Source organism: Petaurus breviceps, unplaced genomic scaffold (assembly GCF_028583685.1).
Source record: "Petaurus breviceps papuanus isolate PSGF00001 unplaced genomic scaffold, PetGlider_PUasm1.0 90696, whole genome shotgun sequence".
In the NCBI taxonomy this organism is placed as follows: Eukaryota; Metazoa; Chordata; class Mammalia; order Diprotodontia; family Petauridae; genus Petaurus; species Petaurus breviceps.
In genome coordinates this window covers 10,215,752-10,240,964 of record NW_027187314.1, presented here as the reverse complement: position 1 = coordinate 10,240,964, position 25,213 = coordinate 10,215,752, and the positions used below count along the sequence as shown (strand labels likewise).

Sequence of the window (25,213 nt, the reverse complement as noted above, 5' to 3'; positions counted from 1 at the left end):
TGCATCACTAGTTTCAAACTGGACATTTCAAATTAGATGACCTGAAGAAACTAAAATTCATCATGGCCAAAATTTTCCTTTTTCCCAAAGTCCATCCCTGTATTGAACTTTACTATTTCTGCTGAAGACACCAGCCTGTTTGTAGTTTTTTAAGTTTATAATCATGGCATTATCTTTAGCTATTCATTCTCTCTCACCCCACATATCTAATCAGTTACCAAATCTTATTTCTACCTCCCTAACATGTTATATCCAACCCCTTCTCTTTATTCATGATAACAACCATTTTAATTTAAATTCTTATCTATTTTCACTTGGATTATTACAATGACTTCCTGCGTGCTGTCTTACTCATCTCTCCCTACTCGAATACTTCTTCCACATAGCAACCAAAGTGCTTTTCCTTAAGCACAGATCTGAATGTGTTGCTCCCCTTATTCAATAAATTCCAGTGGTTCTACATTGCCTTTAGGGTAAAAAAGTTAACCCCTCCAGTTGGCTTTTAAAGCTCTTTACAACCTGGCCTCATCATGACACAGCAGATAGTGTGTTGGACTTGGAGTCAGAAAGATGTGGGTTCAAAATCCCATGCTTTTTAGCAAGTCACTTAAATTTTCATAGCCTCATTTTTTTTCTTATTAGAGTGAAGAAGTTGCATTTAGAGATCTCTGAGGCCCCTTTCTAGCTTGAAACTATACGTTACTTCCCTTTACATTCCCCAGGCTGACCTTCTTGCTGTTCTTCATATATAACATTCTGTCTCTATGTATCTGCACTGTCAGTCGGCCCCTGCTTCTAATGTACTCCCACCTGATTATCTTTGCCACCCTCCATAAGGCCTTGCCTGAACCCTTCAGCTGTTAGTGTCCCTTCTTCCCACCCCAAACATTGTATTTATGAATCTATAAATATGTGTATCATAATTTACATATACTCACAGATAGGTTATCACATGTAAGCAACTTGAGAGAAAGAACTGTTTATTTTTTTGTTTGTTTTTATATCCCCAGCACTTATTGCAGTACCTAAAACAGCCTAGGTGCTTAATAAATATTCAGTGACTGATGCATTCAAGTTTCTGGTACAACATTTCTTTTAGGTTGATTATATGTCATTCTCATCAGATCTCTCAATTTAATATATACATAAATTAACAATACATATGTAATCAACAAGCTTTTATTACATACTTCCTATGTGCAAGGTACTAAGTAGTGGGGATACAGAAAAAAGAGGGGAAAAAAACAAGTCCCTGTTCTCAAGATGCTTATAGTCTAATTGATAATATATCCTGTCTAAACAATCTTTACAAAAATCAGTTTTGGTTATAAAAGGAGTAATATGTGGTGGGTTTTTTTTTCCTCATCCACTATGTGTAGGTATTGTCCTGCCTTCCCTGTAATCCTTTAGAAGGAATTGTCAGTTGAACATCATCTTTTTAACTCTAAGAATTTCATTTAGCAATAGTAACATTATTCTTTAAAAGGCAGCATCATATTTATCTCAGAATAATCTTAGTACTTTGACATCCTCAAATGACCCTTTGGAATTCTTTAAGGTAAACATAGAAGGTTTTGCTTTTCCGTTGTTGCATACATAGCGCCAAAGGTATCTACATTTTATTTTGCCTTTGTCCTTTAAAGCGTGTTTGTTATATAACTAGAGCTTCAGACGTTCTAATTTACCTTGAGCAAGTACGATTTGGAGAAAAGAAATTCTAGCTTAAGTCAGCGTCTTCTACATTAAAACAAAACTTAAATTTCTCATCATGCTAACTGGTCAAGTAACATTAAGTAGTCAGTTATTTGCTGTAAAATTCCTTTGTTTATAACTGCTCTTTAAAATATGCTAGTTTGAAATCTTCATATTACTCTTGCCCCAGAAACTTTCCTCTAAATTTCCATTGTACTATTCATAGACTATCATCGCTAGTAAAAAAACAAAAACAGTAGGATATAAATAGCTTTACAAATCCAAACTCAGCTTGAAAAGAAAAACAGCTAGAACTCATTAACACCTCTGCATCAGGTTCTTTTGATATGTTTGGAAATTGTCCACCAATAATATTATATGAAAAGATACCCAAGATCCACTGATCTTGAATAGCAGAGCTGTCAGCACACTGGAGTTTTTACGGTTCATAGTATTAACTTAATAATTCATTGGTATGATTAGTTGTAAGTTATAACTGTCCAGGTAAGAAACAGTTGTTTCTGTTTTGAGAAAAGTTACCTTAAGCTTTGATTCTTACTGTTGGTAGCTTCTCTGGTTGTTTTTATTTCTGTTGTTTTCTGTTCAATTCAGCAAATATTTATTTAGTGCTTCATATGTACTAGGCATTGTATTAGGTGCTGTACTAGGCAGTGTATTAGGGATACAAAGAGAGAAATGGAATAGTCCCTGCCATCAAGAGTCTTACATTCTAATAGATCACTCAATTTAATTTTGGAATATTCTCTCAGTTTCTTATTATGTAACTTCTTTTACCCTGAGGCTTTATATTCATTCAACATATATTGAGTACCTACTCTAGGAGCAAAGCGCTCTGCTAGGTTCAATGAGAGATTGCAAGGGCTTGGTCCCAGAGTTCAAGGCACAGTAAGGGGAAGATAAGACATATACATAAATAACTATAAATCAGGGTACAGTGTGATGAACACTCTGTTCATAGAAAACAAAGGAACAGAGTGCTATAAGAATTTGGAAAAGAGTGAGCAATCACTTATGAAAAATTCATGGAGAAAGTGACTTTAGACCTAGGCCTTGAAGATTGAATTCAAATGTGGAGTCAGTAGATGCTGGGAGGTGGGCAAATACAAGATATGTATGGCAAACACTGAATTGTTTACTTTGACCAGAAGGTAGGACATATGAAGAGGAGTTATGGGAGATATAGGTTGAGGATAGATAATTTAGATTTTTGAATATTGTGAGCTCTTCCTTTCCTCTACCCTGCATCCCCAAATCCTTTGTCATCTTCCCATTGTCTCCTCCTTTAATCTGGTTCTTTTGAAGAGATGCTCCTTTACATTGTTTTTTTTTCTTCTTTTTCTCCCCCCAGTGGAAGGAGAGAACAAAGGAGGTCAGATTGGGATAAGGTTCCTCCCCACTTCAAATGAGGAGAGAACAGAAGGAAGGCCAGAAAGAATCACAGATAAGCAGGACAGCTTTGAAAGTTACACATTGAATTTATTATATGCTTTAAAAGAGAGGCAAGCCTTATATAGTAGAAATTCATAATTTTCATATACGATATTGTTTTATTATACAATGTATATAAGATGCTTATTTTATTTGATGATGTTAAGTTCAGAATAAAAAATAGAGAAAACATGAAGTGATCTTTTTACTCTCCAAGGCCATACCCTGTACTTGTGATTTTGACCCTATCACTGCTCATCTTTTCTGGCAGATTGTCCCCATAATTGTCCCATTTCTAACTTTTAATCTTTTCCTATTTATTGGCTCCTTCTCTGGTCTCTGCAAACATACCCAAGTCTCCTCCATCCTTAAAAAAACACTCTCCCCCATTGCCTCCACAAGCTTTTATCCTGTATCTCTCCTTTATTTCACAGCTATCAAAAATTCCTAGAAAAACCTGTCTATAACTCATTACCTTTACTCCCTCTCCTCTTAATCCTCAGTCACTAGCAATCTGGGTTCTCATTTCTTTACTCAACTGACACTGCTGTCTCCAAAGTTGCCAATCATACTACATCTAATGGCTTTTGCTCAGTCCTCATCCTTGCCTTTTGAAGCATTTGACACTCTTGAAAAGCTCTTAGGTAACTCTTCCCTCTTTAGGTTTTTATGGTTCTTCTCTTGGTTTTCTTCCTACCTGTCTGTCCTACCTTCTCATTGTTCTTTGCTTAACCTTTATCTTTTGCTCACCATCTATGGTATATCCCAAAATTGTCATAGGAAAAGAGAAAAGGGCCTATTCTCCCACTTAATGAACTTATTCACTGTGATGGATTCAGTTGTTATCTCTATGAAAATAACTCTGAGATCTAAATCCATCCTGTGTCTACTCAGCTCCTATTATCTCTAAGATCAAATATATGACATTTAAACTGCTTAACAACTTGACTCTTTCCTCTATATTTCTAGTCTTGCTCTCTTTTATGTATTCTATAGTTGAGTGTTAAATATTTTAATTTCTTTTCCAATTACATGTAAATTTTTTAGCATTTTCATTTTTAAAAATTTTGAGTTTGAAATTCTCTTCCTCACTTTCTCCCTCCCCCCATCATTGAGAAGGCAAGTGATTTAATATAAGTTACACATGTCAGGCAAAACATTAACATAGTCATGTTGTGAATGAAAATATAGACCAAAAAACCCATAAGAAATTTTTTTTAATATCCTTTGATTAGCATTCAGATTCCAGTAGTTCTTTCTCTAAGAGGTGGATAGCATTTTTCATCATTAGTCCTTTGGAATTGTCTTAGATCACCATATTGCTGAGAACTGCTAAGTCATTCACAATTGATCATTGCATAATATTACTGTTACTGTGTACAGTGTTCTCTTGGTTCTACTCAGTTCACTTTCCATCAGTTCCAAGTTTTTCTGAAAGCATTATTTCTTTTAGCACAGTAGTATTCCATCCCAATCTTATACCACAACTTGTTTAGCCATTCCCCAGTTTATGGACATCCCCTCAATTTCCAATTATTTGCTACTACAAAAAGAGCTGCTATAAATATTTTTGTACATAGAGGTCCTTTTTTCTTTTCCTTTTTTTTTTAAACCTCTTTGGGAAAGAGACCTAGTAGTGTTAGGTCAAAGGTTATATATACATAGTTTTATAACCCTTTGGGCCTAAAATTGCCTCTAAATTGCTTTCCAGAATGGTTGAATCAGTTCACACTGCACCAACAGTGCATTACTGCCCCAGTTTACCATATCCCTTCCAGCATTTCTCATTTTTCTTTTCTGTCACATTAGTAATTTGATTGGTGTCAGGTGCTACCTCAAAATTGTTTAAATTTTCATTTCTCTGATCAGTGGTGATTTAGAGTATTCTTATATGACTATAGATAGCTTTAATTTCTTTATCTGAAAACTGCCTGTTCATATCCTTTGAACCAGTTATCAATTGGGGAATGACTTGTATTCTTATGAATTTGACTCAGTTCTCTCTATATATATTTGAGAAATGAAACAATTATCCTAGAAACTTGCTATAAAATTCTCCCCGACCCCTTTTTTGCTTTCTTTTTAATATTGGCTTCATTGGTTTTATTTGTGCAAAAAACCTTTTAATTTAATATGATCAAAATTATCCATTTTGCGTCCTAAATACTCTCTGTCTCTTGTTTGGTCATAAGTTCTTCTCTTCTTCATAGATCTGACAGGTAAACCATTCCATGCTCCTCTGATTTGCACATGGTATCATCTTTTATGTCTAAATCATGTATCTATTTTGCACTTATCTTGGTATATAGTGCGAGATGTTAGTTTATGCCTAATTTCCTCCAAGCTGCTTTACAGTTTTCCCAACAGTTTTTGTCAGATAGTGGGGTTCTTGTCCCAAAAGCTTGGATCTTTGTGTTTATCAAACACTAGATTCCTAGAATTGTTTACTACTGTATTGTTGCTCAGTCATTTCCATAGTTTCTGACTCTTTGTGACCCCATTTGGAGTTTTCTTGGCAAAGATAAATTGAAGTAAATGAGGTTAAGTGATTTGCCCAATGTCACATAGCTAATAAGTGACTGAGACTAGATTTGAACTCAGAAAGATAAGCCTTCCTGACTCCAGGCCTGGCACTATATCCATTGAGCCACCTAGCTGCTCAGTGTGGATTGAATTCCTAATCTATTCTACTGATCCACTGATCTATTTTTTAGCCCGTACCAGATTGTTGTGATGATTACTGTTTTATGATATAGTTTGAGATCTGGTACAGCCAAGCCAAATGCATTTTTTCATTGATTCCCTTGATATTCTTGATGTTTTGTTTTTCCAGATGAATCTTTGTATTTTTTCTAGCTGTATAAAATATTTTTTTTTGGTAATTTGATAGGTATGATACTAAATAAATAAATTTGGGTAGATAAGTCTCAATATTATACTTGCTGATCTTCACAAAATTCTGCCTTACTGCTGATAGTCCAACATACCTGGAATGCTGTCTTTCTTAACATTTGCCTTGTAGAATTTTTGGCTTCATTTAAGACTCTCTCAAGTATTATTTCCTGAAATGTAAAAGGTCTTTTCTGGTCCTCACAATTGCTGATGCCTTACTCTGTAAGAGTACCTTCCAGCTTGTCTGTATCATTTCTAGAGAATGTAATCTCTTTGAGGTTAAGGACTTTTGCTTTATCTTTGTATCCCTAACACTTAACTCAGTGCCTGGTGCATAATAAGCACTTAATAAATACTTGTTGATTTAGATAAATAAAACTAACATATATAAAAAAATTAGAGAATAACTTAGCAATAGATGCTTGTTATAAAATTTAATCCTCTAGGTAATGCTCTGTTCTGGGGTTCTGATTTGTTTTGTGTAGAGACTTCAGATCCCTGTACAACAGAGAGAAAAGCCAGAAGAATCAGTGTGACCTCCAAAGTACAGTTGGATCCCCTTGATTCCCAGGCTGCTACTGCTGATGGTAAGTGTCTTCATACAAATTATCACAATATAAAATTTCATGAAATAATATCCCCAAGTTGAACTTTTAAAATTTAACCATTTAAAAGTATAATCTACTTTAAAATACGATAACTTTATGAAAGTAGAACTATTCTAGTTTTCCTGAAGTAGGTATACATAGTTTTATATATGGATGCTTTTTATTTTCACTTTGGTGTGTATCGAGACATTCATATTTTGTTGCTTGTGCTTCTCTAATGCCATAGCATCTGGAAGTTATCCTGGATTTCCCAAGGTTGCCCCAGTGGACTGTTAGCTATGGCAGGTTTTACATTTGAAAGTCTGTAAGAAAAATCATTCCATAAGATATTTGGTCATCTCTTCTTACATTGCTCATGAGAAGAATGAGCAAAAAGACCACCTTGAAGTAATTACAGCTAATTTGTTACAGAGGATGAGAGAGAGAAACTCTAGGACAGATTCATCAAAATCCTCCAAAGCAGGCAGGCACATACATTGTCATTTGTTGTAGTGGTGTGGAAATATTTGGTTTAAGAAATTATTGAATCACATGTCTCAGGGATAAGAAACAAATGAAGCCAAAGGAGGGCAGGCTACTTGGAAACCTCAGGAAGAAAGCTAAAGGGAACCATACCCAGCAAGTGCCAAACAGTATCATTGAAAATGAAATTGGTGTATCCTAGTAGATAACAAATGACTGAATTATTTTTAAATCAAATGTCCATATGCTTTTGGACAATTGGCTAGGTAGAAACAGTGAAGGTCAGAGTCAAGAACAAATTTAAGAAAGAAAGAGAATAATACTGGGAAGATTGGGCTGTTAGAGATTTCCTAGGGTCAGTTCTTTATTCATCATACCAAAATAATAAAAATGAAAGACCCCCAAATGCAGATAATAACTCGGCAAAAACAAGAAGGTAAGTGAAAGACTCTGGAAAAAAAAAACTGAACACCAACTTAGTTGTCATTACATCAGATGCTCATACCATTTCCCACCTATTTCCACACCAGGGCAATCCTGTAACTCTTATAACCACTTTAATTTTAGGCATTCAGCATTTTTAGAGTTTATGCTTTAGCAGAATCTCAGTGTAACCCACCATAAGATGAGTTGAGGCCCAGGAATCAAATCACCCCTTAGGTTTAAGAAAGAAATGGGATAGCTGTGGAACCAAAGGTAACTTTGGGGACAAGAGTGAAGGGAGGAAGAGACCAGAAATAAAGCACTAATTAAAGTTAACTAATATAGCAAAAGAGAAAATAGGAAGTCAGTAGAAAGAGTGGCCAGAAGAGGACAGACCGAAGTTCTCAGATTGCCTCTCAGCACCATTCTCAGGGATACTTTTGAGACATCCTCACAACTTGCCTCCAGTTGCTAACCTAGGGACTGAAGAAAGGTAGTTTCAAAGAGGACAGTGGAGCCCAGAAGAATGGGAATAGTAAAGATGGAGAGTAGGCCCAATTTTTGGTATCTTCCTGAAGTAATGTACTGACTAGAGACCTTTCTCTTTGAGGAAAACAGACCCCGTTCATCTCTGTTGGTCTGAGAGAGAAAGTAGCCAGGGCAAGAAAAGGGACCAAAGATACAAGTCTCACTGTATTAATTCCATTACTCCATGAACTCTAGTGACTTCCAGTTTCCTTTAGGAGTAATTGTCATTTTTGTCTTATCTTTTAAAAATTTATATCTTTGTGTAGGTTTTATGACGTTCATAATAATTAGTACAAATTTATAATTTATAAATACTTTTACACATATAGAGGGATGTTCAAATTTATTACTGCTAAGGTTGCACAATCAAAAATTTGGAGACCGCTACCAAGAATCTTCCATAAAGAGAAATTGAAACGCAAAGTTCTCTGAGTGTAATCACTTTATTAGCAAGGCTAGCAGTTGCCAATAAATGGGATCCAAGGCTGCTCGTTAACTGGGGATGCATCTAACAACTAGAACAGCTTTTTTCTATAGTTGAAAAGGTAGCAGGTTATATAGGGTACCAGAAATAGTCCAGTGATGTAAATTATGTAAATTTAACTAAGACTGTAATTGATATAACACAAAGATGGAGGGTAGGCTTACATTTACACTCAGAGAGAGGATTTCCAGGACCCATGGTGATGGGAAAAAAGTAGCTTTGACTAACATCCTCTGGTGGGCAAACATCCTATGACTAGGTTGACTCACATCCCTCCATGGTCAGCAGAAGCTCACAGATTTTGAGCTGTGGTCAGGTTGTGGCCCATAGGAATAGGGAAGTTGAGCTCTTGCAAACTCTACTACTAAGGCGTATACAATCAAGTCCAGATCTGATCCATAAGTAGTAATTGATTACATTGATAGATATAATTCCCAATCAATAATGAATACAAAATTAAGGGGGGGGTCTCAATTTTCAGTTTCACAGTTTTAGAATTTGACATGCAGCTAGATGGGCAGCCTGTTTGGTTAATCTGTAAATATGTGTATCTTGGGCAGATGAACAGAGCTGGGAACTGACTTGAATAGGAAGAAGAAAATTAATTGCTTTTCAACTTTTTACTTCCAGCAGTTCCTTGATGCTCCGAATTTCTTAAGTTTTTACTGTACAACTACAAAGCATAATACTATCCCTACTCTTAAGGAGCTTATATTTCAACAAGGATGACACCAAGTCCATATGTTAGTATATATGAAATAAATACAAACAAATGTAAGGAAGTTTATGGAAGGTGGGGAGAAAGGGCATTAACAGTTGGGGATGTCAGGAAAGTTAATGTAGAAGATGCTGTTTGAGCTGCATCTTGAAGGAAGAAAGGGGCTCTTTGAGGTATAAGTAAGGAAGAATTATATTCCAGACATGAGGAATATTGGTCAATGCAAAGGCACAAAGACAGGAGATGAAGAGTGTTTTAGCAATAGAGAGGAATGAAGGAGAAGGCTAACGTGGCTGTATTTCAGAGTACAAGAGGGACAATCAGTCAGCTAGGATTTATTAAGTGTCTGATGTACCTGGCACTATGCTAAGATCTGATGATATAAAGGGGTCAGGTTGTAAAGGACTTTCAAAACCAAACAGGATTTTAAATTTGATCCTGGATGTAATAGGGAGCCCAAGAGTTTGTTTGTTTTTAAGAAAGAAGAATTTATTGAATACACACAAAGTATGAAGGTATTTGCCCTCTCTTTGTATTCCCATGCCAGTACCATTGCTACTTTCCCTGCTTCGATTTTATTTTCCCCCGAGGGGGAAGGCAGGGCAGTTGGGGTTAAGTGACTTGCCCAAGGTCACACAGCTAGTAAGTGTTAAGGATCTGAGGCCAGATTTGAACTCAGGTCCTTCTGACTCCAGGGCTATTCACTGTGCCACCTAGCCTCCCCCTGATTTTTTTTTCTAATTAATCTTTTATTAGTTTTCAACATTCATCTCTACAAGATTTTGAGTTACAAACTTTCTCCCTGTCTCTCCCCTACTCCCCACCCCAAGATAGTGAGCCTACTGAATACACCCTGCCCCCAATCTGTTCTCTCTTACATCCTCCCCCATTTCCCCACTAATTTTCTAGTAGGACAAGATGGATTTCTGTATCCCAGTACCTGTATATCTTATTTCCCAGTTACATGTCAAAAACAATTTTTTTTAACATTTGTTTTTAAAACTTTGATTTCCAGATTCTTTCCCTTCCGTCCTCACCCATCCCCACAGGGAAGATAGTCAATTCAATATAGGTTGTACATGTGTAGTTATGCAAAACATTTCTATAGTAGTTATATTGTGAAAGACTAACTATATTTCCCTCTATCCTATCCTGCCACCCACTTACTCTATTTTCTACTTTGACCTTGTCCCTTTTCAAAAGTGATTGCCTCTAATTACCCTCTCCCCCAATCTACCCTCCCTTCTATAATCCCCACTCTTATCTCCTTCCCCACTACTTTCCTGTAGAGTAAGATACCTAATTGAGTGTGTATGTTATTTCCTCCTTAAGCCAAGTTCAATGAGAGTAAGGTTGACACATTACCTTTCACCTTCCTGCTCTTCCCTTCCATTGTAACAGTTTTCTCTTGCCTCTTTTATAGGACATAATTTATCCTATTCTGTCTTTCCCTTTCTCCTTCTCCCAATATATTCCTGTATCACCTCTTCATTTTATTTTTTAGATATCATCCCTTCCTATTCAGCTGATCCTGTGCGCTCTGTCTATGTATACATGAAGACATATACACACACATGTATTTATACGCATATATACACTCCTATATAAACATATATATATATATACACGTATATATTCCCATCAACCATCCTCAAACTGAGAAGAGTCTCATGAGTTATAATTATTGTTTTATCATGCAGGAATGTAAATAGTTCGATTTTAATAAGTTCCTTATGGTTTCTTTTCCCTGTTTACCTTCTCATGCTCCTCTTGCTTCTTGTATGTGAAAGTCAAATTTTCTATTGAACTCTGTTTTTTTTCAACAAGAATGTTTGAAACTCCTCTATTTCATCGAATGACCATATTTTCCCCTGAAACATTATACTCAGTTTTGCTGGGTAGGTGATTCTCGTTTTGTTTTTTTTCAATATAATTGATTTTTTTTAATGCTTCATTAACTTCTGATTTACATCATTCGTTTCCGTCAGATTTTGAGTTGCAAATTTTCTCCCCATTTTTCCCCTACCCACTGCCCCAAAATAGCAGTCCCACAGGATATCCCCTCCTCCAATCTTCTCTCTCCCATATTTTCTCCCATACCCCTTTCGACTTTTCCAGTGGATCTCTATGCCTCAGTGCCTGTATCTTATTTCCCAATTACATGTAAGATGGTATTAATAATAGTGTGTACACATACATATATATTTGAATATTTGATTTTAAAATTTCAATTCCTGATTCATTCCCTTCCTTCCTTGTCACCCACCCTTACTGGAAAGATAAGCAGTTCAGTATAGGTTCTGTGATTCTTGGTTTTAATCCTGGCTCCTTTGACCTCCAGAATATCACATTCAAGGCCCTTTGATTCCTTAATGTAGAAGCTGCTAGATTTTGTGTCATCCTGATTGTGTTTCCACAATACTCAAATTGTTTTTTCCTGACAGCTTGTAATATTTTCTCTTTGACCTGGGAACTCTGGAATCTGGCTATGATATTCTTAGGAGTTTTCTTTTTGGGATCTTTTTCAAGAGGTGATCAGTGAATTCTTTCAGTTTTTATTTTGTCCTCTGGTTTTAGTATATCAGGGAAAGTTTCCTTGAGAATTTCTTGAAGGATGATTTCTAGGTTCTTTTTTTGATCATGGTTTTCAGGTAGTGCAATAATTTTTAAATGTTCTCTTCTGGATCTCTTTTCCATCAGTGGTTTTTCCAGTGAGATATTTCACATTGCCTTCTGTTTTTTCATTTGTTTGGATCTGTTATAGTATTTTGATTTCTCATAAAGTTATTAGCTTCTGTTTGCTCCATTCGAATTTTGAAGGAGTTATTCACTTCAGTGAGTTTTTGAAATTCCTTTTTCATATGGCAAATTTGGCTTTTTAAGGGAGTCTTCTCTTCTTTGGCTTTTTTGGGTCTCTTTTGCAATTTGGGTTAGTTTTTTTTTTTGTGTGTGTGTTATTTTCTTCAGTATTTTTTTGGGTCTCCTTTGGCAGGCAATTGACTTGCTTTTCGTGATTTTTCTTGCATCATTCTCATTTCTCTTCCCAACTTTTCTCTTGATTTTCCGAATCTTTCATGAGCTCCTCCATGGCCTGTAACCAGTTCATATTTTTCTTGAAAGCTTTTAGGAGTTTTGACTTTGTTGTCTTCTTCTGCTTCTATTTTTGATCCTTTTTATCCCCAAAAAAGGCTTCTGTGGTCTGATTGTGCTTCCTCTGCTTGCTCATCTTGCCAGACAGTTACTTGCCTTTTGAGTTCTTTGCCATGATAGAACTCTGCTTCCAGAATGAAGAGAGCTCTGTCCCAAATTGCTGGGGTTTTAACAGCTGCCAGAGCTATGAGGAGGGCACACTTTCTACAGCCCCCAGAAGCTCTGGCTCACTGGCCAAACACCCCAGGGCTACCACCCAAGACCACAATCCAGATTTGAGAAGGTTAAAGCAAGAGTTATTTACACTCTGAATGGTTGCTTGGTCCCCCTACTATCTGCAGACCAGGAGCTCCCACAGGGCAGGGGCTGGACCATGCTCTTCTCCACTCAGTTTCAGCAGAGTTCCCAATGACCTTTTACTTTCTTTCTGGTGTTTATGGGTTGAGAAGTCTGGAACCTGCCACAGTTGCTGGTGATTCACTGTCCTGAAGTCTGTTCTGGCTTCCACTGGTCAGGGCCACCCTGGGACTGGTACTGCTTGGCTCACGGGGAACTGCACTTGGCTCCCAGCCCTGTGCGATCAACCCTTCCTGCAGGCCTCTGGGCTGCCATCAGCGTGAGATTTGTTTCTCTCTGTCACTTTGTGGGTTCTGTAGCTCTAAAATTTCTTGAGTCATTTTTTCACATGTATTGGAGGTGGTTGGAGCTGGAGCCACAGGGAAGTCCTGTTTTTATGTCGCCATCTTGGCTCCACCTCTCTGAGTTATTTTCAGTTTTTTTTTTTTTTTAAGCAATTGGGGTTAAGTAACTTGCTCAAGGTTACACGGCCAGTTATTTCTGGGTGTGGTGCTGAGTATCTGAGCCCGGATTTGATCCAGGTCATCCCGACACTGGAGTGAATGCTCTTACTCGCTGAGCCACCTGGCCGCCGTAAGCAATTGAGGTTAAGTAACTTGCTCAAGGTTACACGGCCAGGTGTTTCTGGGTGGGTGCTAAGTGTCTGAGCCCGGGATTCGATCTCTATGTCTTCTCAAACACTGGAGCCAGTGCTCTTACTCGCTGTGCTACCTGGCCGCCCCTATTTTCTATTTTTTAAGGTGTTATTTTCTTAAGTATTTTTGGGGTGTCTCCTTTAGCAGGCTGTTGAATCACTTTTGGTCATTTTTTTGTATCATTCTCATTTCTCTTCCCAATTTTTCCTCCACTTCTCTTACTTGATTTTCAAAATCCTTCTTGAGCTCCACCATGGCCTGTAACCCGTTTATATTGTTCTTGGAAGCTTTTGATGCAGGAGTTTTGACTTTGTTGCCTTTTTCTGGTTCTATGTTTTCATCCTTTTTGTTCCCCCAAAAAGATTCTATAGTCTGTTTTTGCTTCCTCTTCTTTCTCATCTTGCCAGCCAATTACTTGTCTTTTGAAGTCTTTGCGACAGTAGAACTGTGTTTCCAGAGTGGAGAGAGAGCTGTGTTCGAAATTGCTGGGGTTCTCACAATTGCCAGAGCAATGAGGAGGGCACCTTCTCCATAGCCACCACAAGCTCTGCCACACTGGCATTTCTCACCCCAGGACCACCACAGAGGACTGAGACCTAGATCCAAGCAGGTCAAAACAAGAGTGATTTCCCTCTGAATGGTCCCTTGGTCCCCCTACAATCTCCAGGCCAGGAACTGCAGAGGCAATCACGCGACAGCAGCTGCAGTCACCACACCTCCTCCAGCTCCCACCCCAGGGGGTAGGGCTGGACCATGCTCTTCTGTCTGGTTCCAACAGACTTCCCCACTGACCTTTTACTTTCTCTTTGGTGTTTATGGGTTGAGAAGTCTGGAAATTGCCACCGCTGCTGGTGATTCACTGTCCTGAAGTCTGCTCGGGCTGGTCAGGACTCACACCTCATGCGGAACTGGGCTTGGCTCCCAGCCTCTTGCAATAGACCCCTTCTGTCGGCCTGCCAGGCTGCCTTCAGCAGGAGATTTCTTACTCTCTGTCACTTTGTTGTTACTTTAGCTCTAGAATTTGTTTAGAGTCATATTTTACAGATATTGGAGGTCATTGGTGTAGGTGCTCATGCACTTTCCTGCTTCTATTCTGCCATCTTGGCTCCATCTCCCTCCCCTACAGTTTGTTGAATAGTGGAGTGATCAGACTTGTTTTTTAGAAAAATCACTTTGGGAGGGAGGGGAGAGCCAAGGTGGCGAAGTAGAAGCAGTAAATTCCGTGGCCTCCCCCCATAGACACCTCCAGTAAGTATAAAATAGGACTCTAAACAAATTTTAGAGCTACAGAATCCACAGTGACAGAGAGAAACGAATCTCCTGCTGAAGGCAGCCTGGCAGGCCGACAGAAAGGGTTCATCACAGCGTGGTAGCCGAGTGAGTGCATTCCCACTTGAGCCGCATGGTTTTGGCCCGAGGGAGGCAGCAGTGGCCAGAGCAGACTCCAGGAGAGTGAATCAACAGCAGCTGTAGCAGTTTCCAGATATCTTAACCCATAAATGCCAGAAAGAAAGTAAAAGGTCAGTGGGGAACTCTGTTAGAAAGGAAAGGTGTTATCTGGCCCCTGCCCCTGGGGCGAGAGGTGATGAAGGGGCGGCGGCTGCAGTATCTACTACATGGCTGCCTTGGGAGGCCCTGGCTTAACGATCAAAGGGGTACCAAGCAACCATTCAGAGGGTAATAGCTCTTGCTTTGACCTGCTTGAATCTGGGTCGCTTTCTTGGGTAGTGGTCCTGGGGTGAGAAATGCCAGTTTGCCAGTGTGGTGTCTGTAGAGAGGGCACCCTCCTCAGACCTCTGACAACAACCCCTTTTTTGGGATTTTGGGACAAAGCTCTCCTATCTGGAAGCAGAGTTATACCATGGCAAAGAGCTCAAAAATCAAGACTGCAACATGAGGAAGCAAAGCAATCAAACCTTAGATTCCTTTTTGGGGGACAAAAAGGATCAAAGCATGGAATGGCAGGAGGACAACAAAGTCAGAACTCCTGCACCAAAAGCTTCCAAGAAAAATATGAACTGGTTACAGGCCATGGAGGAGCTCAAAAAAGATTCTGAAAATTATGTAAGAGAAGCGGAGGAAAAATTGGGAAGAGAAATGAGAACGATGCAAGAAAATCATGAAAAAAGAGTCAACAGCTTGTCTGAAAAAAATAATACCCTAAAATATAGACTAACTCAAAAGGCAAAAGAGGCCCAAAAAGCCAATGGGGAGGAGAAGAATGCCTTAAAAAGCCAAATTTGCTAGATGGAAAAGGAATTTCAGAAACTCACAGAAGAGAAGAAATCCTTCAAAATTAAACTGGAGCAAATGGAAGCTAATGATTTTATGAGAAACCAAGGTACTATAAAACAGATCCAAACAAATAAAAAACAATATAAGGCAATATGAAATATCTCCTTGGAAAAACCACTGACCTGGAAAACAGATCCAGAAGAGATCATTTAAAAATTATTGGGCTACCTGAAAGCCATGATCAAAAAAAAAAAAAAAAAGAACTTAGAAATCATCCTTCAAGAAATTTTCAAAATTGCCCTGATATTTTAGAACCAGAGGGCAAAATAGAAGTTGAAAGAATTAACTGATCACTTTTGAAAAAGATCCCCAAAAGAAAACTCCTAGGAATATTATAGCCAAATTCCAGAGTTCCAAGGTCAAGGAGAGATATTACAAGCAGCCAGGAAGAAACAATTTGAGTATTATGGAAACACAATCAGGATCACACAAGGTCTAGCAGATTCTACATTAAGGGATGGAAGGACTTGGAATATGATATTCTGGAGGTCAAAGGAGCTGAGATTAAAACCAAGAATCACCTACCCAGCAAAACTGAGTATAATGTTTCAGGGGAAAATATGGTCATTCAATTTGAAAGAGGACTTTCAAGCATTCTTGATGAAAAAAACAGTTCAGTAGAAAATTTGACTTTCACATACAAGGAGCAAGAGAAGCATGAGAAGGTAAACAGGGAAAAGAAACCATAAGGAACTTATTAAAATTGAACTATTTACATTCCTGTATGATAAAACAATATTTGTAACTCATGAGACTTTTCTCAGTTTGAGGATGGTTGATGGGAATATATACGTATATATGTATACTTATATATGTTTACATAGGAGGGTATATATGCGTATAAATACATATGTGAATGTGTATATATGTGTACATGTACACATAGATGGAATACATAGATCAATTGAATAGGAAGGGATGATATCTAAAAAATAAAATGAAGAGGTGAGAGCGAAATATCATGAGAAGAGATAGGGAGAGATATAATGGGGTAAATTACCTCATACAAAAGAGACAAGACAAAACTTACAATGGAGGGGAAGAGCAGCAAGGTGAAAGGGAAATGTGTCAGTCTTACTCTCATTGAATTTGGCTTAAGGAGGGAATAACATACACACTCAATTGGGTATCTTACCCTACAGGAAAGTAGGAGGGAAAGGGGATAAGAGGGGAGTGATAGATGGGATGGCAGATTGGGAGGGGAGGGTAGTTGGAAGTAAACACTTTTGAAAAGGGACAGGTTCAGAGTAGAAAATAGAATAAGTGGGGGGCAGGATAGGAGGGAGGGAAATAGAGTCCTTCTTTCACAGTATATCTACTATGGAAATATTTTGGGTCACTACACATGTATAACCTATATTGAATTGCTTTTCTTTCCAGTAGGGGTGGGTGATGAGGGAAGAAGGGAAAGAATCTGGAAATCAAAGTTTTAAAATCAAATGTTAAAAAAATAAATATATTACTTTTTTTACATGCAACTGGGAAATAAGATATACAGACACTGGGATATAGAAATTCATCTTGCCCTATGAGGGTAAATGGGGGAGGATATGAGAGGGCAGATTGGGGGAAGGAGCATTCAGTAGAATCGCTGTTTTGTGGTAGGGGCTAGGGGAAAGATGGGAAAAAAATTTATAACTCAAAATCTTATGGAAATGAAGGTTGAAAACTAAAACTAAACAATAAAAAAAACAAAGATTTAAAAAAATTTAAAAAGCACTTTGACAGTCTAAATGGAGGTTGCACTGAAGTAAGGATAGGCTTGAGGTATAGAGACTAACTAGAAGGCTATTTTGGTAATTAAGGCATGAGGTGATAAGGGCATGTACCAGGGTCATTTCATTGTCAGGAGGCAAAGAACATAGAATGATGCTTTTGGTATTTTCTGTTGCAATTTGAGCTGGCTATCAGATTGAATCTTTCCAGTTGTCTATACCTTAGAGATATATTGCAGTCCAGGGTCTGGTCCTTAGCTGTACAGGTTTCAATTTTACAGTTTATCTATGGAATGATCAGGGCTGAGGGGGGATAATCAAAGAAAGTTATATTTTATTGTATATTAAAAAGTTTGTCAAAAGTTGAGTGCCAGGCTTTGCTACAGATGACTTATCCATTGTGTATGCATCTTTGTAAGTTTCCAAGAATGCATCCCCATCAAACTGGCATAGGTTATAAAAGATGGAAAAAGTAAGTATTAAAAGGACAATGAAAAGTCAGGGATATTAATTCCCTGCTGAAGAGGGTAGGAACTGGTCCAGCCATTCAGAAAAATAATTTGAAGTGAAAGAATAAACAGTGCTACATCATTCATACTCACTTGATTGTAAGATGAGACTATATGTTAAAAATACTCATTGCAGCACGATTTCTAACAAAACTCTTGGAAAAGCATTCATTATACATCTGTGTACAATTTGTTAATTGATTTCCCAAATTGTAGATAGACGTAAATTGAAATACTGTTGCACCATGAGGAACAACGAATAGGAAGAATTCAGAGAAACTTGAAAGGATTTGTGTGAAGAGCTGTAGGGTTCATGAAGCTTGAAAACATGACACATGATGACAACATGGAAACACAACAAAATGCGATGCAAATAAAACAAATGGACAACATCAGTACTAAATTACTGATGTAGCCCACAATCTTCTGAAAAAAAGGGAAATGACAAAAGTGGAGAGGGACATATACTAGCCATTCTAATCATTTTTTATAAAGGCCAGTTTGCTTTTCAGGAAATGTACTGAAATGTAGTGAGTTTGTATGTGAATATGTTGGAATGATTATGTCAAAACAGAATATGCCAATAACTTTTTTAAAGATTCTTTTACAGAGGGTGACATTTCCTGACCCTATCCCCCAATTGTGGAATGCTTATTATTTGTGGGCCTCTAGCTTTCTCCCCACTTTTAACAATATATGCAAATGGAAACTCAGTTATTATAAATCACTAATGTAGAGACTTATTGATCACCTACCACAGTAATTCTGTAAATGTAACATATAATAGTGCTTTGCCATCTACAGAGTGTTTTCATTGTACATTTTAGTGTAAGGCAGTGGGAAAAGTGTAGACTATGAAATAGATTCTTCTGAACAGAACATTGTTCTTTTCGGACACCTGGGTTCAAATGCTACTTCTGATGATCACTAGCTCTCCAGGCAAGTTGCTTGTCTACCCTGGGCCCTAGAGTTTCTGCATCTGTGAAATAAGGGGATTAGACTTGATGGCTTCTGAGTACCCTTCTCTCACTCTAGATCAGAGATCCTTTTTCAGTTGAGCTAAAGAAATTTGTGAGAAAGATTGTTTAATCAGTATTATCTTCATTTTATATCTTAGGAAGCTGCAGCTCCAGGGAGATGTGATGTAACCCAGGTCGCATCACTATTAATTTACAGAGCTAGAGCAAGGTTCCTCCTCTCTTAATCCTGATCCAGGTCTCTTCCGTCTGTAACGTCACACTTCTCTTATGAACCTGCTACTGTGCTAGGTTCTGCAAAGGCTCTAGGAAAACCTGTGTACCTGCCTTTACTTAAGGATTTTGTAGTCTTAGTGGAAGACAAGCCTTACTTGGACTTTGACACATGCAGAATTTATGTGCATCAAACTACGCAGTCAGCATGGAAGTCAGATGTTTAATAATGTGGAATCAACTCTGTGTTTTATTGAAGTTCAGAGTTGATGAAAAAAATTAGTGTGGGAAAATAAATTGTACCTGAGGATAGATACTTTTAAAAAGGAAATTTTTTATAATTAGAGATGCTGTGGGATGTTTGTTCCATTATTTCTCCCACTTTGATCAGTATTCTCAGCTAACTATTAAAGATATCTGAAGTATCAGTTCATCTCCATCAAATTAGCAAAGATAGTAAAATATGGGCAAAATTTAATGTTAGGGAGAACTTGAAACATAATTGTTTAGCTAACAGCACATATTGTTCATTTCTATATCGTAATGAGGGGGTAAAACTGGCTTTTGAAAAGTGAAAATAGGTGTGTACAAATTCTTTGCTTACTGTTTTCCTCCCCAAAAACCTACCACGTCATTGCCCTCTGGTTCCATATGTGCATTGCTCCCAGCATTAGTAGTGTTTACTGTAACTGTGAAAAGGTCTGTTCTCTTGCCTTTTCTTCCCCAGAACATCCAAACAGCTCCAAACAGACTCCCAGGACCCAGCCACAAGATGAAGACTTTGAGGGGGCTCCATGGAATTGTGAGAGTTGTACGTTTCTGAATCACCCAGCATTAAATCGCTGTGAGCAGTGTGAGATGCCGCGGTACACTTGAATCAAGGAGAGACTGATGAGTCTGAGAGTGAAATTCTGAGCACCCACAGAGGAAAAGGAAACCTGGCGACTCCTTCAGATCATCTGACCAGTGTTTTCCTTTCCAATTTCCCAAGGGGAAGGAGATTTGAAGTAGTATCCACTTGTCTACCATACTAAAGAAAAAAATGAGGGGGATGTTTTTCTTTCTTAACCACATTGTGTGCTATGTTGAAGGGATACTTGAAACCAGGAAAGGATTCACTCCTCAAAGAATGTATACAGGAAAGCCAAGAGCTACTCCTGTTTAATCCCTATGGCTATATTTACTGCTCAGTGGCCCTTATTTCTTAAACTTAGAACTTTGAGTCACAGTGCAAACTGTTACAGTTATCCAGACAAACTGTGGCATGCTAGCGCAGACTCACCTGATCACAGCGTGCTGGAAAAGAACGCTTCCCTGCTCTGCCAAGATTGTATCCTGCTGAAAAAGAAGTCAGGAAAAGGCAACCAGATTATTTTATGTGCAGAGTAATCAGAGGGTGTTTGTAATTGCTGCTTTTTTTCAGGGGTAATTTCAATCTCTACACACACATGCACACATACACACACAAATGTCAGGACATAGGCATGAGCCTTATTTTACTGAAGGTACAATCAGAGGTGATAAAATCCCTTTTGCTTGTACAGCATTCATTAAGCTGTATCAACACTGGTAACTAACAGAGACCTAATTATGCCACATAATGGATAAAAAAAAAGTTACTGCATGCTTTTATAAGGCTGTTGTGTTTTTACAGCTAACAAGTCCCCATAAAGTCTGCTTTTTTATGTGACACTCATCAGACTGTGCTTTGCTAATAGTACAGTGAATGGATGCCAAATGCAGACCAGTTCCAGATTCCATTTGGAATACTTAAGCTCAGCTGTGGTTATGTATGAGAAGTGTTGGCACCCTGTAACTTAGGCCTTTTCTCAGCTTCCAATTTTGTGAAGAATTCATGATGTTTACAGCACAGACAGTACTTTGTGCCACAATCCTGATTTAGCTGAAATATAATCAATATTAGCTATAAAGGTTTATTTGCACATTGTTAATAAACCAGCGTGTTGGAAATTGCACTTGGCTAATCTTGTAAAGTTGTCCATTGCATTTTGGGGAAATAAAGGGACAAAGGGCTGGTCAGGAAATATTATTAGTAGAATGATGAATTCAGAGGATTTTCAAACCAAATCCAGCTAGTTATAGCTATGGAATTGATATTCTTTGTTCATAGGTAATATTAATCATTCATGTAATCTAAATAGCTATATTAAAGCACTCCATGTTTATGAAACTACAACTTTGGAGTGTGGGTAAATGAATGTAAGGTAAAGATCATGATGGACTAAGATATCACCACCGATGGAAGATTAGGTATAAGGGATTTTATTATTCCACTTCATTAGTATAATTTAAAGGACAAATATTTTTCTCTTCCACTGATGCCATTTTCCTACTTTGCTCAGAATAGGATTCTGCAATCTTTCCTTATATTGATGAATGAAGACAGCAGTAAAGTTAGCAGGTCTGCCATTACTAAAGAGACACCAGTTGTACTACTCTTACTAGAAAATGATCTCTGGCAGACCTTGAAAAGCAAGCTGCACTAATAAATATAACAAAGCCAAAAACATCACTGCTTTTAATAGTTTTCTATCAATGATCTAATCAAAGCCTGTCAGAATTCTAATGATTTCATACTCCTTCACAACCTCACTGGGGTTTTTCTCGTATGTGGAAGAATACCTGAAACACATCAGTTTGTCTTACAGAATAAACATTTTAGTGTGTAATTGTGGAATCACACAGATTAAAAACATCTCTACCACAACTATGGCAAAACTGTAGAAATAGTGGTGAGAAAAACACATTATTGACAACACTTTTTCAGAAAGTTCTGTAACACTGGTATCTGTTAATCTTGTGTTTCAGCAGTCGTGTACCAGTCCTGTTGTTTCTGTACACCAATGCCTTTGCCTTCCTATGGTTTCACATCTGTTTGTTGATGGTCAGCCCTTTTTAAAAATAGTATCTTAGGGGGAAAATACTGCTTGGTGTCACTCCAGCTAAAAACTTACCAATAACATATGCTGGCATTCTAGAGGGGCAGCAACCCACTTATTCAGCTGAGAATGGAAATAGCATGTTTGAAAATATTTTGATATTTTATTAAGACCCTGTAAAACTGGCTTTTAGAAAATTCTGCATGAAATGCATCAGAGTAAATAAGTTGTTACCATACTGTAGATGCATGGTTTCTGGTACTTGGTGGTATTTCTAATCAATCATAGGTTTCACCTGCCAGGGGAAATGAAAAAAAAAAAAAAGATGTCCTTGGATAGTTACTTAGAGTGGATATAAAAGAAATAGTCAGAGGTTAATTTTAAGGAGATTTTGTGTATGCTAATTTTCTGACTGTGCAAGAGACATACCAGTTTAGATTGTCATTATTTTTTTAAAAAGTGAAACTTTGCCACTGATAGACTAGATATACTTATTTAGTGTATAAAGAATGTGTGCCTGTGTCCAATTTAAGCATTAAAGTCACCAAAATTTAAGAAGTGGGCAATGCCTTTGAAAGTTAGAATCTAGTGATAATGGCATAGATAGACAATGGCATATAATTGAAAATTACATGAACTCCAGTCCAGCCTGGGAGATAATATGCTGATGCTGTTTTGATCAGTGTATTTTTGGTTTCTAATAGCAGCATTTCTGTTAATTTGCTACTAGGTTGATACAGATGGTAATGTACACAGTAGAACACACTTTTATGACATTATTTCACTTTACTGATAAACTTTTTTTTAAAGTTATATTTAACTATCTTAAATTATGGAATAGTTCTCTAAAATTTTAATTGAGAATAGAGGAGCCAAAGTCCTTCCAAGCACCCTAAAATGCATTGGATTGATATTTTTAGCTCTGTTTGGTGGAAGAGTTAGAGGGCTGAGGAAGGGCTGGTTGATAAAGAAAGCTGAAGAAAATGCATTTGTAAAACAGTAGTCTTAGAGCAACAGATGAATGTTGGTAGAGAGAGGAGTGGTGCTATTATGTTTGTGTATTTTCCCACAAAATGGTAAGTGTGATGAGCAGTGTAATATTTTTAAAGAGCTGGTCTCAATCTTAGTACTTTTTGATTATGATAAAAAAGAAATCAGTGTCTCAGTAAACTTTGTTAATTGCTTTATATGCCACAGTTATTTGGATCTCATATCCAGTCTTTCTGTGGCAATAGTTATATATAGGATTTTGAAAGAAAATCACAAATTCCTTTTAAAATGAATATGAATGAGGAAAGCAAAAAGGTAAAAATTATGTTTAAATGTGTAGAAAAATTGATCTTTAAAAAAAGTCAGTGGTACACCCTCGAATGTGAAAATGTCTTTTCCTAGTTAAAGTTTCAGTTATTTTAGTTTTACCAGTGTTAATGAAATGACTTCATGCCACAATGATTGTCACACACACACACACACACACACACACACACACACACACCTGCAGAAAACCAGAAGTAAAAAGTGTACTTGCAAAACCGGAATAATTGGGCACTGACTGTTGCATCACTACTGTATCTTATGGAAAGATTAAACAGTATTTTCCTATGTTTAATTTTGATGGCATTTTCCACATTCACCAGAGGTACATTTTCAGTATTATTTACATCCTCAAATATTTAATACACGTAGACTTTTGCATGACTTGAGCCTTCAAAAGTCAATGGGATTATGACATTGGTTAATTTTGATTCTTCAAAGCCATGGAAAGTTTTTTTTTAAAGGCTGAGCATTTCTAAATTTTTATTTATTATGATATCAATAATGTACCTAATCCATATTTCCCTATTGTAACCGGATTGATCACAATTTTTTTTCATTAAAAAAGCAAGAGCTTAATAAATCTTGTAAATATGGTCTCTATTTTAGATTTCTGTGTACGCTGTGAATGAAATTATTTTGAGATGAAATTGTACAAAGGCATTAAAAGGCTATGCATGCATCGTACCTCCAACCAGTACATATTCGGAGATTCGCAGATTCCTGCAGAATAAATTAATAAACTAAGAAAACACTACATTCTGTATCTCTTTCTGTGTGGAGTTGAATATGACTAAATGCAAATTATTTTTAGCTTTAGAATCTATATCTTTATTCTGAAGAGTCCTCTAACCCACTAATATATTCTTCTGTTATACTTCTTAATTGCAAAAGAAAAAAATCAACACAACTGTCAGTATATTTTAAGTTCATTGCTATTTTTTAAAAATCTAATAAACATATAAAAATAGATTTGCATGCCACTGGAAAGTTTATGTGAATCAGAGCCTAGTATTGTTTGTATTTCTATGAAGCTCTTTAACCTTTGTTGTGTAATATGTAAAAGGATGAAGATTTTCGCTGTTGTCTTAAAAGATAATTCAGTATTTATAATTAACTCTTAAAAAACCATGGAGCTACACTCACCTTCCCTAGATCAGTCTTTAGCCTGCTTTTACTAGGCTTTGTTTGGGGGTAGTTGAACATGTTTATTTGAAATGTTGAGTTTTGGTACAAATGAGAATGGAATGAAATACAACTGAGACTCCGTATAAAGTTCTCTCCCATTTTTATCCACTCAGAATTAATCCTATTAATCCTCATTGCTTTTGAATCAGAAAATGCATAATTTCAGAACTAGTTTTTTTGCTAATGGTTCTTAGATCCTTGTGTAGTTCTTGAAATACTTAGATCACCATTACAATCAGGTAATCTATTTGTAATCTTGGCATACTTTCAGGTAATTTTATTTTCATGATTGACCAAGTCAGTCTTTGAGGTTTTAGGGGAACTGGAAAACTCTTTGGTTTAAACAGTCTAAATCACATTCTCTGATTTAATATGTTTTGTAGACTAATTGTACAAATCAGAGGAAAGAATAGTGTGGGAAATTCAAATAGGATTTTTTTTTTGCAATATTTTATGACTTTCAGTGTGGTTTTTTTTGGGGGGGGGAGTTCTTTACACTAAATGAAAATTATATTTCATTGCCTAAGCACATATATAGTTTAGAGATGGCTTTGGTGCAGTCAATTTACAGTGGATATTAAGCTAATTTTGAATTTGAAATTTCTTCATAGAAAATCCATGAACATAATGGACAAGTATAATCATTAATTCTACATTAACATTAGTTGGTGGTGATGCTAATAATTCTTAACTGTGTATCGGCC

The 25,213-nt window shown here is 37.1% G+C and overlaps 1 protein-coding gene across 4 annotated transcripts in view; it reads left to right on the top strand.

Annotated features, from left to right (window-relative positions):
- The window catches only part of TAB3 (TGF-beta activated kinase 1 (MAP3K7) binding protein 3), a 109,243-nt gene extending 85,165 nt beyond the window's left edge, over window positions 1–24,078 (top strand). For 3 of the 4 annotated variants that reach the window (XM_069065660.1, XM_069065658.1, XM_069065661.1), the window contains 2 exons: window positions 6,519–6,620; window positions 19,835–24,078. In XM_069065660.1, coding sequence (XP_068921761.1) covers window positions 6,519–6,620; window positions 19,835–19,983 — 251 coding nt within the window. In that variant the 3' untranslated portion in view covers window positions 19,984–24,078. Of the gene's footprint in view, window positions 1–3,061; window positions 3,213–6,518; window positions 6,621–19,834 lie in introns of all 4 variants that reach the window. The other variant, XM_069065659.1, reaches the window with a different exon arrangement.
- Window positions 24,079–25,213: the final 1,135 nt, after the last annotated feature.